The 17,729-nt window shown below is 36.5% G+C and overlaps 1 protein-coding gene across 8 annotated transcripts in view; it reads right to left on the bottom strand.

The window, feature by feature from the left end:
- Positions 1 to 348: 348 nt before the first annotated feature.
- The window catches only part of LOC126970077 (protein BCL9 homolog), a 37,468-nt gene continuing 20,087 nt past the window's right edge, over positions 349 to 17,729 (bottom strand). For 7 of the 8 annotated variants that reach the window (XM_050815756.1, XM_050815753.1, XM_050815759.1 and 4 more), the window contains 11 exons: positions 17,473 to 17,581; positions 15,966 to 16,069; positions 14,635 to 14,779; positions 13,870 to 13,980; positions 12,361 to 12,462; positions 10,699 to 10,842; positions 10,241 to 10,355; positions 9,467 to 9,597; positions 6,078 to 6,211; positions 3,966 to 4,296; positions 349 to 3,786 (listed from right to left, as the gene is read on the bottom strand). In XM_050815756.1, the coding sequence (XP_050671713.1) occupies positions 3,047 to 3,786; positions 3,966 to 4,296; positions 6,078 to 6,211; positions 9,467 to 9,597; positions 10,241 to 10,355; positions 10,699 to 10,842; positions 12,361 to 12,462; positions 13,870 to 13,980; positions 14,635 to 14,779; positions 15,966 to 16,069; positions 17,473 to 17,581 (2,166 nt within the window). In that variant the 3' untranslated portion in view covers positions 349 to 3,046. The remainder of the gene's footprint in view (positions 3,787 to 3,965; positions 4,297 to 6,077; positions 6,212 to 9,466; positions 9,598 to 10,240; positions 10,356 to 10,698; positions 10,843 to 12,360; positions 12,463 to 13,869; positions 13,981 to 14,634; positions 14,780 to 15,965; positions 16,070 to 17,472; positions 17,582 to 17,729) is intronic. The other variant, XM_050815760.1, reaches the window with a different exon arrangement.

The raw sequence follows: 17,729 nt of genomic DNA, 5'->3' as shown, positions 1-17,729 counted from the left end.
TGTGCAATTAAACATGGGTTTTATTCATGAAATACCTTAAGGTCCCCGTTTTAACCCACCTTCCCCTACATCTTCATTTTTAAATTAGAAAAAAACTGCTTTTTCAGAAACCAAAACATCCTACATTCGTCGACCCATGCTACTCACGCCTCGCCTCTGGTATATTACAATGATACACTTTCATTAATCATGTTTATTTAAGCAAAAAAATTTAATTTTATTATGTAATACAAAAGAAATTACAGCATATTTACGATCTTTTGACTGTTGTACATTTCCTAGTCTTTTTTTGTAATTAAAAATCAATTATTAGAGCACAACGTGAATGCACAAATAAAACAAGACAGCTACAAGCATATTATATATTTTTTTTATAATAATTAAGAATAAATTCTTACATCACGAGTTATAAAATAAATACATTTATTGCCTTAAATTAAGTCCAAAATTACTCTGTACAATAATTGTTAGTGATGTACAAACGAGACAATGTAAAAAAAATCAAAATAAAAAAGGGGTCTTAAGAAACAAACATCCCACAGTCCCGTGGTAAACAACAAATTGTGTCTGAATCACAACCAATAGTTTGCATCTTAATTTCATTTCTTATATAAATATTACACAAACTATGTCATCGCTCCGCTTAGCCTACAACAAGAACCATTCTTTACCTTACTTATTAATAATTACATATAAATTAAGACTATCTAACTTCTATCGCGTGTTCCGTACGGACTTGTGCTGCTGGCCTACACTATCTCGATTATCGATAACGATAGTAGAAATAAATGTGTGTGTGTTACGAAGAACACCAACCCGTGACTCATAAAATAAATTAATGTATAATTATTGAAGTGAAACTCCTTATCGACGTATGAGATAAATTTTAACAAATCGTCACGATTTTCGGTTACGCGCCATGTTGTTTTTATAACATCATCTGCGGTGATATGCATTCAGGATAATATATCTTGTTCTCAAAGCCGGTAATAACTAAAAAAGATGCATGTATATATTTTAAGGAATCTGTACGGTACTGTCGATTAACTAACTTGAGGAGCATTGAAGTGGTTTACAATTTCTTCATAAGAACATCTTTTAATTATATTTGTTCTAATGACTATTTTATTTTGTCGTTTGTCTGACAGTACCCTTACTCCATTCTTTTTCCGCATCATTTTTTGCGAAAGGCGGAGCGCTTCTTGCTCAGAGATAGTTCATGAAATGTTTTAGATTGTCGATTTTTGTCTTAATAATAGTTGCATTTTAAATTATGGTATTTGGTTAAAACGCTACACCCTATGCCTAGATACTCGACTGATTTGTCCTTGCCTATGCAATTTAAATTTTAAAAATGATATGGAATGAGATTTGGTGTAGATTGGGCGAGAAAAAGACCTCAGACTGATTTGTCGATTTCTATTATCGTCATCGCTAGTCGGGAGTAATTCGTCTATGAGCTATCCACATAGCTGAGCCTTTAGTAATCTCAATAGTTTGTAGTGAGTGAGGCGTGCCGGTTTCAAGCACTCTGTAAAGGCCACTGTGAGTTCCACAATGTGCTTACCTAATCTAATTTTAACATCACCTTATAATACAAAACAGGTTCAGTGGGCCAAGTGCGTAATATCTTGTTGTAGTAGCGACTGTGTCTACTACTGAACACAACAGAGCCAGTACGCAGTAGCCCACAAGTAATATCGTTCGAGGGACAATAAATAATAAAGTTCAAAATATCACGAAACAAAATGTGGCTACAAATTATGGCATCAGTTTTAAGTACTTTAAAGTATGACTAACAATAGCTAAAATTGTTCCATATTACAATCGATAAGTCGCGATTCACTGTAAGTCTATAAAACATGGAAGACAGAAAAAAATTGCTATCAGATCAATAAAAAAAGAAATAAAAATGAAGTATAAAATCAGTACCGTGAGCGTAGGCGGCGGCCTCAAACTTAAATATAAAACCAATTTCCCTAATACGATTAACTTAAAAACTAACAATGGACAAAACAATTGCTACATATAATTATGTACTTCCGTGTCGTAAGAGAATAATAAGATCGTGGACTCAATAGTTACACGTAATCGGGCAATAATTTCAAATTGACTAGATGACTGTGTGCGTAGGAAAACAAAAAGGAACCGATAACACTGATCTTGTGGCGGACGAGAGGCGACATGACTCAACTGAATGTTCGAAACGCATCTATCTGTACACTTTGTACATCCTTAACAGAGACACATCAACGAACATCGCATAAAAATACGCGAACAAATCACAAACACGATAAAATACAAATGAATCACTGGGCTCATACGTTAAGTACGTCGCATGCTAAGGGGGCGCGTTTCCACTTGCCGAAGTCACAGTGCGAACGTGAGCTGTAGCTATAAATACGCATGGTACTGGCAAATAAAGGTAAGATTGGCATTTAATATATACTTCATCCTATATTAATGTAAAGCCAGTTATATTGGTCACTAAATAGTGTTTCTGTAGTACTATTACGCGAAACAGTGTGCGTATCGATTTATGCAAATAAGCACATATTAATTAATGTTTTCGAAAATGAATTGAGTATTAAGTAAAACTGGCCTATATCTTTTGAGCCACTTCGTCCGAGTGCAGTGGAAACACACCCTTGACTTCAGATTGAGTGAAGAAATTGTGGGTTTTTAAAGTTAAACCAATACTTGAATATCACACTATACATTCACTCTATTAGAAAGAGTCAGTTTAGAAAATTCTTGAGTACAATCACGAATTTTCTAAACCGAGATTCTAACGTTGGGTTTCTAAAACGTTATTAATCTTTGACCACTGATAAAATATATTGCCAAATCTGTCACTGTTTACTGACACATAAAGATAGCATTAGATTTCATCTCTAGCTTTATTTCGTTCTATAAATCCGCAGAATAAATCGTAATTAAAGGTAATATTCGGGTAAAGGCAATTAATTAGTCCTCATTAGACAAAATGTGTTGTATATTCAAAGTGTCCGTATCACGTTTGAACCGTCACAGTCCTCAACGACCATCACTTGTTTGGCTGGTACGGGTACGGCTGCGGTTGCGCTCGACTGCCCGTCGCGTACAACTGTTGCTGAAAGTTGTGGAACTGAGCTGCGTAGTTGGGGTCCGCCGTGGAAGGTACTGCAAATCCTTGTCCCTTGAAGCCTGGGTTTGGACCCCCCATAGAAGGGGGCAGTGGTTGCGCATTCCCCATTCGCACATTCGGACCCATCCCCTTCGCGCGGAATCCGGGACCGCACATATTAGGCCCCGAGAACGGGTCAGACATTTTGGGTGGGGAATTAAAACCGGGCGGGTAATGAGGCATCCTCAACAGGCCAGGGGCTCGCATCACCCCTCTCATGGCCCCCTCCATTTCCATACCCCTCGCCCCAGGGAAATACTGCACTCCTTTACCGCCGTCCATTTGCATGGGATTCGTGACGCGCTGAAGGAAGTCTAGACTAGGTGGACCTCGGGGTCCAGTGTTGCATTGCATTTGAGGCCTGGTCGGTAAATACTGTATTGTATTTGGCGCGCTCGCTTTCACCTGGACGTTAGCACCGTTGAAGGGAGGCATCTTGCCCCCGCCCATTCTGGGTCCTAGCATAGGCGAGTCTGGGCCCATGGGTCCCATTGGTCCGCCCATGGGCCCTCCTCCCATTTTAGGGCTAAGATTCATATCAGGCGGGAAATCTCCACTTCCTAACATCCCCTCCATGGGACCACCCATGCCAGGGCCGCCAATGCTTTCCATATGACAACCTTAAACAAAGCAATATTCGTTAATTTCAAGGATTTTTCTTTAGCCTAAACCTATTTTTTTTTTCTACAGTTAATTGTTAATACAAGAAACCAAGTTACATAGGCAATGTTAAGGCACGCTAGCACTGCAATCTTCTTTATTCAAAAGTACTTATTTGGAAATACATTACAAGCCTTACCTAAGTCATTCATCATCATATGCGGATGACTATGCGGATGCATAGAGTGATGGTGTTGCATATGATGTGGGCCCGACCCAAAAGGCCCCATACCCGTTCCGTTGGGCCCCATAGGACCCGTAGGTCCAGGGCCTCCTCCAACTGTATTAGTTAACTGTTGTGACATTTGTGCTAGAGACGATATAGGGTCAAATGATGACGTAACAGGGCCCATGGGTCCATTTGGGCCTTGGTTGGGATTGATGGGAATGTTGTCAGGCCTGTTCATACTACAAGGGCCTGAGAATGGGCTCGGCAAACTCGTGCTATTGGGTCCTCCTGATAATGTCGTCTGAAAAAGAAATATTATTTAAAATAAGTACGGGTACCGTTAAGTTAAATTTATAGATACACAAGTATGTGCGTTTATCGCTAAAAAGTGTCATTTGTCTTATTTCATCGACTCGAGATGACGCGTTGGCCCCCTTTTAAATAAAAAATACAAAGAATTTTTTCATGTGAATTTTCATAGCGTGAAAGCAAGGGATAAAATAAAGTAAATAATAATTTAAAGAAATGGCAGAGTGAAGTGACAGACGTTATAGAATAGTTGGCCGATACAATGTGGATTTAAAGTTATACATGAAACACTTTTACTGTGAGGTCATGCTGTTGACATTGATATAGTGTTTGCTCTGCAAAAGAGAACTGTTCATGCTATATATCAGCTTGGTTATAGACAGACTCTCAAAGAAAACTTTAAAGAAGTAAATATAATGACTGTACATTTATGTTTAATATACGTTCACAAAAATCGTCACCCTTTTGCTCTTAATAGTGATTTTCATTATTATAACAATAGAAATAAGGGATTGCTTGTAAATTATTCTAGTAGGCTTCATAAGGTACATAATAGCTTTAAAGGTAAATGTATACACTTTTATAATAAAGTCCCAGCCACTGTTCAGGCATTATCTATAAATAAATTTAAATGTTGTATTAAAAAATATCTTTGTCGTAAATCCTACAACTCCACAGCTGAATATCTAACGACCGCTCCCAATATACTATCTACAGATAGAGATAAATTACTGCCTTCTACTGTCAGTAATTAGCTGTCAATAGTCTGAAGCTGTCCCAATATACCCGATAAGTCATTCTTATCGCCTTATGGATGCGTGAATTGCAATTTCTAGCGCTGGTAAGCTATACGTCCTCCCATTGACGGACATCGGATAAGGTGAGTTACCGTTGATTAGTTTATTGAGACAGAAAAGTCAACGATAGTTACGATTTTTATCTCAAGTAAGAGATAGACTGACTATTGGGAACGGCCGTAAGTGATGCGACAGTCTGGTACTAGATTATGATTATTTTATAGCAATTGCACTGAAAGTACAATATTGTATATTTCATTAAAAAGAGCGCAAAAAAAGAATGTTGGGAGAGTTTGTTGCGCCGCATCTTCTCTCTTAGAGCCATTTGTTTCCAAGGCGGTAGAAGTGTTTAGTATATTAGAAATGATACCAATAAGAATATCAAAGAAATAAATTTTGAGAAAATAAATGCCTTTTTATGCCTTATAACCAGCTTCTGTAGCGCCATTTCTTGAATTGTTACCCTGAAATCTAAGCGGGCAAAGACGCCTGTGTACAAAGGGTACCTGATCGTTTTTAATATATTACTCAGACAACGCACACTGTGACCCCACCCTAGTATCAATAATTACAATATTCACGCCATTTACGACGCAGCTAAATAGTTGTACATGAGAAACTATAGATGGTATTATTACCATATTATAACAATAAAATTTTGAAAAGTATTTATTTACATAATTATCACATAAAATTAGAAAAAAATGCATACTTCATTTTAATAATATAATAACTAATGAATGAAGACCTTTTTCGAAGCTTTAATAGTCAGTGTAATTAGATCTAACATCCAAATAGTACTTAAGGCGACGTCGCTCCTTACTCTCTCGGCATGAAACTTAAACTGTATGGAGCTGACCAGACAAGCTACAAGTCAGAAAAGGGAAGTGGATAAAAACTTCCACAGATTATTAGAAACGGTCTATAATCTGAACTTAATCATTTATACGGCCAGATAGACGGAGCCCACACCAACCTCGGAGGTGGCCGCCATGGAGTCGTCCTGCGAGCTGCTCTTGGCGTACGGGCCCTGGCTCAGGCCGGACTCGCGCTGCGGCGTCTTGCCGCCTTCCTGACTCGACCGCGACGGAGACGGTCGGGACTTCTCGTCTGAAATTATATTTTAACTGAACACCAGGAACAAACGTAATTTTTTTATTTTTTATTTACTTTGTTGGAGACAAAAGCGGAAAAAATTAACTTCGTTTAAAAAAACCAACTTCAATAACTGAAAAGTATCAAATAACTAAAAATTTAATTCGATACACCTCTTATGCAAACCTTTACCTTTAATATTAATAAAATACTATTATTTATATGTGCTACCTATTGATAGGTTTTAAGTCGGTACCAAAAGCCCTAAGCAAAATAAAACCTAAATAAAGCCTCGCCTAGTATCGGAATACTGGGTCTCGAAATCTCGAGCGATTGCCAATTCCAAGCCAATCTGGAAGGCAAAGCCAAATTGGTTTCAAAGAAACTGGGCGTCATTAAAAGAGCACGGCAATACTTCAAGCCGGCCCATATTCTAGCACTCTAGAAAGCGCAGGTCCGGCCACACATGGGGTATTGCTGTCATCTCTGGTCTGGCGCACCCCAGTATCAGCTCAGAATTGTCGGGGACCCAGTGCTCTGTGAACGGCTGGATCACTTGGCGTTGCGTAGAGACGTCGCTTCATTGTGTGTCTTCCACCGCATTTATCACGGGGAGTGTTCCGAAGAGCTGTTTAACCTAATTCCTGCCGCCGAATTCCGCCTTCGCACGACACGCCACAAGTTAGGATATCATCCTCACCATCTGGATGTGTGGCGGTCCTCCACAGTGCGGTTTACAAGCTTTCTTCCACGTACTACAAAGCTGTGGAATGAACTTCCTTGTGCGGTGTTTCCGGGACGATACGACATGGGTACCTTCAAAAAAAGCGCGTACACCTTCCTTAAAGGCCGGCAATGCTCCTGTGATTCCTCTGGTATTACAAGAGATTGTGGGCGGCGGTGATTACTTAACAACAGGTGACCCGTACGCTCGTTTGTCCTCCTATTCCATAAAAAAGAAAAATATTATAAGCAGCTTACTTACTGTAATTATTTAAGTTGCCTGGCCACGCGTGTCTGTCTTATTCGGTTGTTTTGTTATAGACGAAGCTCAAAGTCACGCGTGGCGAGTGTAGGTAGGTTTACCTTTATTACATTTGGCTTGGCACCGACTTTAAAGCTATCAATATGTAGCACATACAAATAATAGTATTTTATAAATATTAAAGGTAAAGGTTTGCATAAGAGGTGTATTAAATTAAGTTTTTAGTTATTTGATACTTTTCAAATTTTGAAGTCGGTTTTTTTAAAACGTAGTTTATTTTTATTTTTTACGTTTTAGTGTCAGTTAATAATATATAATCAACCTGAACTCCAAAAAAAAAACTGTACACAGAAAACAATTATGTCATCCAGGTAAACGAAAATTATCATATAAATGTTCATAAAATGAAAACTACTGGGCCAAACTATGTAAATTTTTTATGGGACCAAATGGCATCTATTTCGCATCAAACAAAATTACGTAAATCGGATCATAAATCTCAGATTAATCGGTGTACATACAATAAAAAAAAATACCGATCGAATTGATAACCACCTCCTTTTTGAAGTCGGTTCAATATTAAATACACATTTAAATTATAACGAACTAAAATAATTTAACAATTTTTTCCCTTGGAACGTCTCACTGAGAACATAAATGTTGAAGATGAAAGCGACATCTGCTTAGGTGCAAGCGTGCACGTACAGGGAAGTAACTCTTGGTAAACGTAAGGCTACATCATTGAAAAACTTGAACATACAAATCAAATATATTAATATTTAAGTTTGATAAGAACTAAATATTTTTTATTAATATTAGTTTTAAAGGTAGAAAAGGGAGTACGAAAACATGTCAATGTTATTATTGAACGTGAGATTATTGTACATATTGAGTTAGTAGAGCTAGAGTAGTACTGTACACGGCGCGAGCAGCTTCATACACTCTCCATAACACGCCCTAGTACTTCAGTGAGCCAGCGTAATGAACTCACGTGTGTTGTCAGTTATTTGTGACTCAGCTGATGAATGACGAAGACGTCATTTTGGTTTCCAACCAACCAAACCTGATGGTAATTGGATCAAATCAGGCTCAATAGATAATCACTATTATTAAATTTCAATTCACAGATCATGGAATTTTAATTTTGTTATGACGTGAAATATGACGACGACGCGACGTATGAGTAAATTTTTATAGCAATGTCGTCACGATTTTAAAGTCAAACTTTTATTACATCGTCTTAAACTTTTTCGTCTGTGTGTTGCTTGTCGCGTGACGGTCGGTCGGCGCCTATAGTTCGCAGCAGCTGACCGTGTAGTATATAGACTATTTATTACTCATATGTCCCAGTGCTCCACGCTATTTTGTTGTTTTTGTCAGATATACCCACTACGAGATATGGAACAACGATCGATGCGGTTTTTAATAGACACATTGAAAAAATCAAATGTAAGTCAATATTCACGTATTTTAATTACCATGAAATATTGGTTACATTTATAAACTGTGAAACTCATAATGAAGTGAGTTTGATAATAGAATCATTGAAAATAATTGTATCCAAAAAAAAATCAAAATGGCTCAACGATAATAAAATATTGTTTTCACTTTTTTAATATGTGTATATAAACTAAATAATTGTTAAGTATTATGTATGTCGTACTCTCCCTAATTAAAAATATTGATTGAAAAGTATTGAGAATCAGTCACCCATGTAAACTGTAGGTATATCTATAAATACGTGAAAAATAATTGAAAGTATTCAAAATTCATTTTTAATCCTTTTCAATCAATAATACTTTTAAATAGGGCTAAGACACTTCAGAATTCAATAAAAATATTAGTTGGAGACTTAGTCTACTTTTATTATTTTCCATTATCATTCCAATTTTCCAAGTATAAAATTAAAATTGATAAAGCGATTTTTATACCCTTAATGAAATATTATTCCAAAAATTTTTAGTTAAATGTCTATAATGTGAAAACAAGTTTCACTTCTACCGTGGTTTCATATAACCACACAATCCTTTTTTTGGTTAGGCGCCATCTTGTTTTTTTATCAATGTTCAGTATAGTGACGTAAAGAATCCACCCAATTTCTGTGAAGTTGTAAATAGTACAAATATAATATCATAAAGAAGTTTCAATTCTTTCCTATGTTCTCTGGTACACACATGTATTTTTTATTTAAATTACAATAACTGGAAACTGTTGTTCCACTGGAATCAATTAGAACTATTTTCCTTTCAATGGGTGGTTTATTATAATAAATGGTGGCAACATACCTTGGCCACACTTATTGGAGACAGAGGTGGGTGTCTGTGGGTTGGTGAAGCCTGGACTCTGTTCCATTGAGAACCTGTTCGCTCTGCCTTCGGAGACTGAACTGTGGCCCTCAGGGGTACCAGGCATCATGCTAATAAAATAATATAATGCTATTAAATGAGCAATTCTTCTGAACATACAAATGATTTAAGTTATCTTTAGTGTTAATTCCGCCAATATTTGTTTTTAAAACAATTCGACACGTGTTTCGCCTCTACACGAGGCATCCTCAGGACGTGTTGTCTCGCCGAAATCTGGTACGAGACTAAAGATAACTTAAACACTAAAGATAACTTAAATCATTTGTATAATTATGGATTTCCGCAAAGTAACGCCTAATTCAATAAATTCTTCTGAATACATATTTATATATATCAAATTATTTCATAGTATCTTGTAAAAGAGTATAACCGAGTACCCCCAACTCTTACTATTTGACATTCGCTTAACTTCACATACTTGATCCCAATTATAAGTATTTACATTATGATGTAATAAATATTTATTATAATGTAATCAGTATTTATTTTTGATTTCTAATATACACTAGTTAGTGAAAAATAGGAGGACTGTGCGCAAGTTAGCCCCGAACACTTGACTTTGAATTCGAGCTCTCGACATTGAAAACTCTTCTTCTTTACATCTAGCTATGATCTTTGTTCCGGGTAAATGAACACATTAGTTAATGAACATTCTTTTATAAACTTAAATGATTATACGACGAACCGACATACCCGGCAGGTGACTTTTGATTTGAATTAGACTGCGGTGTTTGTCCTCCACTATTCGACGGGGGCCCGCTGTCCTTGAGCGAGGTATTTGGCTGTTTCTGTATCGTCAACTCTTGGCCTGTAACACAAGATAACACACTCAAGAATGGACTCTGTAACGCTGAAGCTTAGAGGCTATAATTGAAACGACCGTCCGTTACAGATAGATGGCGCAACGTACAGTGATAGAACGAATTAGCCATAGAGTATGAAGTATGTTAGCACATTTTTACCAACCACCACCAAATGATACGAAAAACACACAAAACGAAAAACATATACATCGGCACAGAAAGAAGATGACTCTTATGTTATAAAGATACAATATGTAAGCAAAAAGGAACATTATCACTTCTCTCTAACGGTCAGTATAGATTGGCAAGCATCGAACAGGATTAAGACAGCGACTAAGCATTGGTTACCTTCGAACTGGTTGAGGTAAGATATTTGTTGCGGAGAAGGGACGGGCATCAAACTGGGCTCCTTGCTTTGGTTCTTCTGTCGTTGCGCCGCCAGACATTGGAGCGTTCTGACAAACACGCCATCGTCCAATTTCTCTAATATCTCTAGAGTGGCCGACGTTTGATCCGATTTGGTCCAACAATGTATGTTATTCGCGTATGTTCGTACGCCGTGACGTGGTTAGTTGGTTCGTCACACGTTGGAATTTCAAGCGTCAAGCGTTTGCGAGGGGGTGGGGAAAACAAAAAATTCGCATTACAACTACAGAAATAAAAACGAAAAAGTCAATTATTTCGGCAAATCAAACCAAGCTCATCTTTTGCGATTAAAAAACAAAATCGTGGTTGGGCAAAATGTCTAACATATATAAAACGGCATGCTCACTACATCTATGGCTTAGCTATCGTTGGTGAACCAGTGTTATATTGTGTAATGGTATTTAAAAATTACCATCAAAACTCAAATCATGCTTTTTTTGGCTTCTACTGACTCTTATATTGTTCCTAAGTCAAAAGATAAAAGTACTATACAATAAAAGTATGATTTAAATAATGTGCGCAAAATGTTTAATTTATTTAAAAATAGGACGCTGATTGTATAACGATTTATTTTACGATAATAGTTAATTGTAATGGGTAAGCAATAATTAACGAAGTTTAATTTATTTCTTCTATGTAATACAAATACTTTATAAATTTGAGCACCAAACCAATTTCCCACGTATAACTGCGGTATGCTGAAATAGGAATTAGACTATTCAAGTGTAATATGATTTACGACCTATGAAATATTACCTATGGAGTATTATTGATTTGATTTGATTTAAAATTAATTCTTCCGCATACATTTTTAAATTCAATAAGAATATTTGAAAAATGAATATCAATTTTCATTTAGTTACCATATAATGATTGATGTTTCTTAAATCCATTAGTGACATATATTACCGAGTGGACTATGAATAATATTTCATGTGTTGTTATCAATGAGAACTACAGCTACTAAAACAAGTTTGTGTAAGTTAAGTACTTGAGAGCTCCGTCCGTTCGACTCCTCCTTAACGTCTTATTATCCAATTGAATTTTTTCAGTATTGCTTTTTATATGCGTTTATCTCTATCTATGATTTTATCGTTATTATGCCATAGCGTGAACGACAGTGCTCTTGTGGTAATGTTGTGAATGTGTTCATACTGAGAGTATTGCAGTCTACAGATAACGCGCGAGTTAAATGCAGAGGAGTTCAGGAATGCGATAGTAATGTGACTTAATTATAATGTTGTACATAATCACGAGTGTGTCCACAAATTTAAACATTGTTTCAAGTTTACCATTAAACACTAGATTAACATTATGAAAAAAAAATACTATTAATTTTTTCATAATTTTAACCCAATAATTAAATATAATAATCATACAAATAATATTTTCAATACATACTATATTATCTAAAACAATTTTCACAATTTTTCGTGCTTGGCGATGAATAAAAACTCGTTTCTGTGGGAACAGATATTGATGGACTCGGATCAGTCATTATTAAAATAATAAATAACGCGGGATCTCAATTTTAGTATTACCGCATTCAAGTCGCGCGCTATCTGAATGTTACTGTTACTATACCTGGCGGCTCGTGCTTGTGTGACTTGCAGTGCGCCGGACTGCTGAGCGCCGAGCCCGAGCGCGGGGCCTCCGAGGAGCCTGCCTGCGACGGAGACTGGGACGCTGTCACACACACATATTATAAACATGTATCTCATATAATGTTTAATCAAAGTAATCATGTAGTGAGGGCAAATCAACTTAACCTCTCAGTGACGGTTTAATTATCACAGCGCTAATGTAAGTTTGTTGATTTTTGTCCACAACTTTACGCATGCAAACATATGTACCGGCATACGGAAACCTTGAGGCAGTCAATCACTCGGTTGCCAGTTGCCACTTATTCCCGTCATAATTATTTATTATTATATTTTCTTAATTAATTCGGTAAGAAAATGTCTCGAGATCATAATATTTACATAAAATTGCGTCAGTACATAGAACCGCATCTGCAAACTGAATGCGATTCATTTATTTATTAGCGAACTTGAAAAGTAAGTATTTATTTATAAGGTTTTTGGGAGCGAATCTACTGCATATTTACTAATATGTGACCGTAGTCAGGTGTGCGATCGATCTTTTTGAACAAAATGAAAACTACATACGAGTGGATTGTAAGATGTGATAATAAAACCTTTATTCAGACTATCATAGTATCTATTTACAAAGTATTCAGACCTAAAAACTATGAGTGTAGATATTAATAGTTATTTATGCAACTGTTGTGTAATAAGGGGTATTAAAACACGAATGTGGGTGATAATAGTATCACATGGGTGTTTTAATACCTAATTATCAACAGTTGCATACAAGACTTTACTACACCCAGGATTTGAATCCTCTAAAAAATCCTGAAACAGCTTACTGCTAACATTAAAACAGCCAGTCCTAGTAGGAACTTAATATCATACATTACTGATTTTATACAATTAAACTAAGTGTTAATGAAATACTTAATTATTTATTTTAGTAGTAACTATTTTATAGCTAAACTAATCCAAATGTATTCTATTCTAATACTTAATTATTTTTTGTCATTTTGTTTACCGATCGTCAATGGCCTCCTCCAACCTTCATTCCTGTATATCTTAGACCACTCTATTCCATGTTATTCCTGTTACTTGTCTCATGTCATAATCCCACCTTTTCTGTGGTCTGCCCCTTTTCTTTTTCCCTTCTATAGGGTACCATCGTGTCACATTTTTACTCCATTTTTCTTATCACGTGTCCATTGCCATTTGAGTCTTCTGATTTTGTATGTTATATCTATAACCTTCGTCGTTTTCCTGATGACATAATTTTTTATTCGGTCCGACCTTTTCACATTCAGCATATTTCTTTCCATTGCATGTTGGCATGTTTTCAGTTTTGTAAACAGCCGCCGCCAACAAAATATATACAGGTCCGTAGGGAGTTACTCACCTGGTGTCGCACGCGTAATGACTCTGGCGTATAGTTTGGTAGGTCACGGAGTCTTACCCGTTTGCCCACTATATATAACAAAACTTTTGAAAAATAAATGAACATTACCTATGGGCACAGAGGCCGACCTATGAAGGGGCGAAGCGCCGTAGGGCGGCGGCGGTAGGCACCCGCCTCGTTCCGAACAAGGGGATTTCACTTGACCGCTGTTTCCACCACCTGGGAATTAATTCATTCATGGTAATTATTTTATTTGCAAAAGTTGTTCGACATTCACTTGAACAATCATTTCATAAGTAATTATTATCATTTTATTAGACACTGACAGTCCACCAATTGTCATACAATATTTTTGGTGATGTTGTTAATAATAATAATAATAATGTAAATAAAAATTAATACAAAATAGCAATTTGCGTAGGGAACTGAATATTTAAAAAAAAAACTCCTCGCTTCATCTTTTTCTACCGTCAAGTAATTGTGTAATTCAGTCCATTAAAACAATGTGCTTTCACTTTAAGAATTCATTATGAAAGTAATCACGAAAATCATTTTCACGAAGCATCCTTACACGAACAATGAATTCAAGTTCTAAAGGTTGAAGCTTCCAATATACCATAATTTCTACAGGTTATTATTACTTATATGAAATATTTGATATTATGAGACGGGCCTCTATCTTCGTGACCTACTCGACCCCACCAATCACCGCGTGTATTCCAATGTGTGGTGGTTATCACTTACTATCAGGTGCTTGTCTTGTCAAATTCAAATATTTTCAAAAACTACCAGCCATTCGAAATAGTAACCTATTATTGTTGACTTGTTCATTTGACTGGACATAGTAATATGTAATTTAAAAAATAAACCCACCTAATTCATTGTCCATGTTCTTGCTGTCGTCGAAGAATTGGTGCTGCAACTTCTGCCAATCAATGTCCGCGGCGTGCGACGGGCTCTTGGGACTTCTCAGGGAACCCTTGTGGCCTCCCGGGCCTCCGCCTTCACTCCCCCCCATCTGGTTTAACACAAACGGAGTTGCATAAGGGGCCTTGCAAAATAAAACATAATAGATTAACGGGAAAAAGATAATTTATGAATAAAATATCTGGGATGGCTTTGTCATGTCAAGAGAATTGATGCAATGATCCCATCTCTGTAACCCGTCCAAATGTACTCGCCGTTTTTCTCTGTTGTTCACGAAGGCGATGGCCTCTTCATTTGAAGAAAATATCTGTCCTCCAAGATTTTTAACTGAGGGAACAGAAGAAGTCGCTTTGGGCTAGATCTGGTGAGTGAGGTGGATGGTCAAGCAGTTCAAACCGTAATTCGTGGATTTTCGCCACCGCTAATGTGTGAGATGGTTCGTGGTCTTGGTGAAACAGGATTTTCTTTTTCTGCAAATGTGACCGTTTGCGCGCAATTTCTATCTCCAGCTTGTCAAGTTATGATACGTAATATGCAACTGGTCCACTGTTTGGACTATATTTTTGTTTCGGGCGTATAATGGTCTATCCAAGTTTCATGTACAGTAATTAATCAGCGACAAAACTCGGATTTATTGCGCCTAAACTGCGCCAACAGAGCGTTGGTAATATTCATTCAAACACGTTTTGGTCTAACGGCGGCAGAAATCGCGCGGCCCCCCTCTCATATCTAATTGTTGATTTATATGTGACAAACACGTTTTTTTGACATGTTCATAACCTTTGCAGTCTCCGAATTAAAGTGAGAGACTTTAATTCGGCGGTCTTCTAGCAACATTTGGTGAACTTTGGCGACGGTTTCGTCGATAGTGGCATAGTTAATTTGTTCATGCACAGAATACAACTAATCTTTGATATACGTAGGCGTCTTTCAAAAACAAACATTTAATGACAGCTCGAAACTCGACTTTGTGCATTTTCATAAAAACACTCACATCAACTCACGCAAACGACTGTTACATAGCAATTGCGCGTCCAAATGGCTGAAACTTTGGTGTGTAATTGTCAGCAGATGAACAACGAAATTCACTAGCTTTTATTTACGAATACTGCTATCTTCATGTTGATGTCGGAAACACCCACATCGTACAGTGCGGAAAACATACGGGTGGAGTTACTTAACGGTAATCATACATTTATATATATATTTTCGTATGTGGAAAAGAAGTAATGCGAAAGAGTCGCGGGCAGATGCTACAGGTAAAGTAATATTGTTACATTTCTAGTGGGTCTCCCGTAGTCATCGCACATGGCGTGGTGCTCGGGACCACAGTCTCCGTGCGGCACCATACCGCCCATGATGCTCTCCATCATGATCCCACCTGCGAACAAAACTATTTAATTACTAATGGCCTTAGTATTATACTGGGGACTCACGGACCACTAATTCAACAAATATATTAAAGCTTCTTTGACAAAGAAGGCTTACTATAGGAACAGCTAAGTTTATATATGATTTAAAACATGGACCGAGACTTTCTTATCAGTTCTACTGTCCATATCAAAGACCCTTTACGAACTGATGTAGCTTCATGACGTTTACCGCATGTTGTCTCAATATGTTATGTTATTATCACTCGCTATGGTAAATTAATATATTTCTATTTCTACATGGGCTGATTTCTATGATATATCGCAATCCTAAATTGGCAAGATTGAAATTTTATACATTTTTGGCATTTCTAAAACCGATCTATGTATGGGATGACCTATTGATATAATAAATGGTGGTATTCTACAATTATATGAATATGAAAATTTATGCAGATCATGATCGAGTGACAAACGACATAAAATCACAATTCAATTTGATCGTAACTAAGATATATTGAAAGCAGCCGTGACTAGACCGTCGGGTTAGCAGAGATCATTTGACATCTCTTGTAGTTGCTGTCGACAAAAAGCGATTTGACATTGATTTTAATTTTTTTTATTAAAAGGTTTGAAAATCGCTTTTTAGGTATAATTAATGAACAGGAAATTTATTCTTGTAGGGCCAGTAATTTAAACGAACCAACGCGACGAGTATTTATGTTGCATCACTTTACATAATATTATTGTAACTGAAAGTATTTGTAAAACGATGAAGCTGCAAATGTTGATTTAAAAGAGTGGCATTGAGTTTCTTGCCTCTTCTCTCTAAAGCTCACCTTTTCCGAAGTGGTGCTAAATATAAAAAGAAAACTTTGGACATTCATAGGCAGAGACTTTAGCCCCTGAGCTAAGTGATTCTCGGACTGCGCTAGAATGTATACAACATTGGCCACTACTTTACCAATGTTTCTCAAGTACTTCCCAAAGTTGTCATAAAAGTAAGCGATGATCACACATACAAACACTGAACAATACTTGTATCATTGAGAAAACATTAAATAAATTATAATTGTAAGTGTTGATTCTGACTATATTGTTACTCTGATTATATTGTTGATAATGTTCTATATGTTCATAAACACATTGAGGAATTTGATGGAAATGGTGACAAAAATAATGTTAACATGAGGAACAAATGTTGTTATGCCTACCACTCGATTAAGTCGAGTTAGTAAGTCTTTTAGTAAGTGATGTATATGCTTTTACAACATGATCCTAGAAAATGTATAGAAAAAATGTGTTATGAAGCTCACAATAAATGTCAAAAACATTTGTTACTATAACATAAATGTGTTTCTTAATAATACTCTCGTATTAGGTTATCTCGTATATGTTATAAAACAATACTCACCATTCATTGCAGACAAATTAGGTCCCGGCATCATCCTAGGTCCCATGTGAGGTCCTCCCATCATGCAATTTTTAGGGCCACCCATACCACCCATCGGGTTTGGCATTCTCTGAAAATATCATAAGAAACATGTAAGTTAGACTAAAATTAAACACATCAATGTTGTATTTGGAATGTGAAAGTAAAATTAAATAATGTTTACATAATATTGTGGAAAGAGATTAGATAATATGCATAAAAATTTTTTTATACATATT

This window comes from Leptidea sinapis, chromosome 20 (genome assembly GCF_905404315.1).
Source record: "Leptidea sinapis chromosome 20, ilLepSina1.1, whole genome shotgun sequence".
NCBI lineage: Eukaryota > Metazoa > Arthropoda > Insecta > Lepidoptera > Pieridae > Leptidea > Leptidea sinapis.
This window is presented reverse-complemented; position numbering and strand designations above follow the sequence as displayed.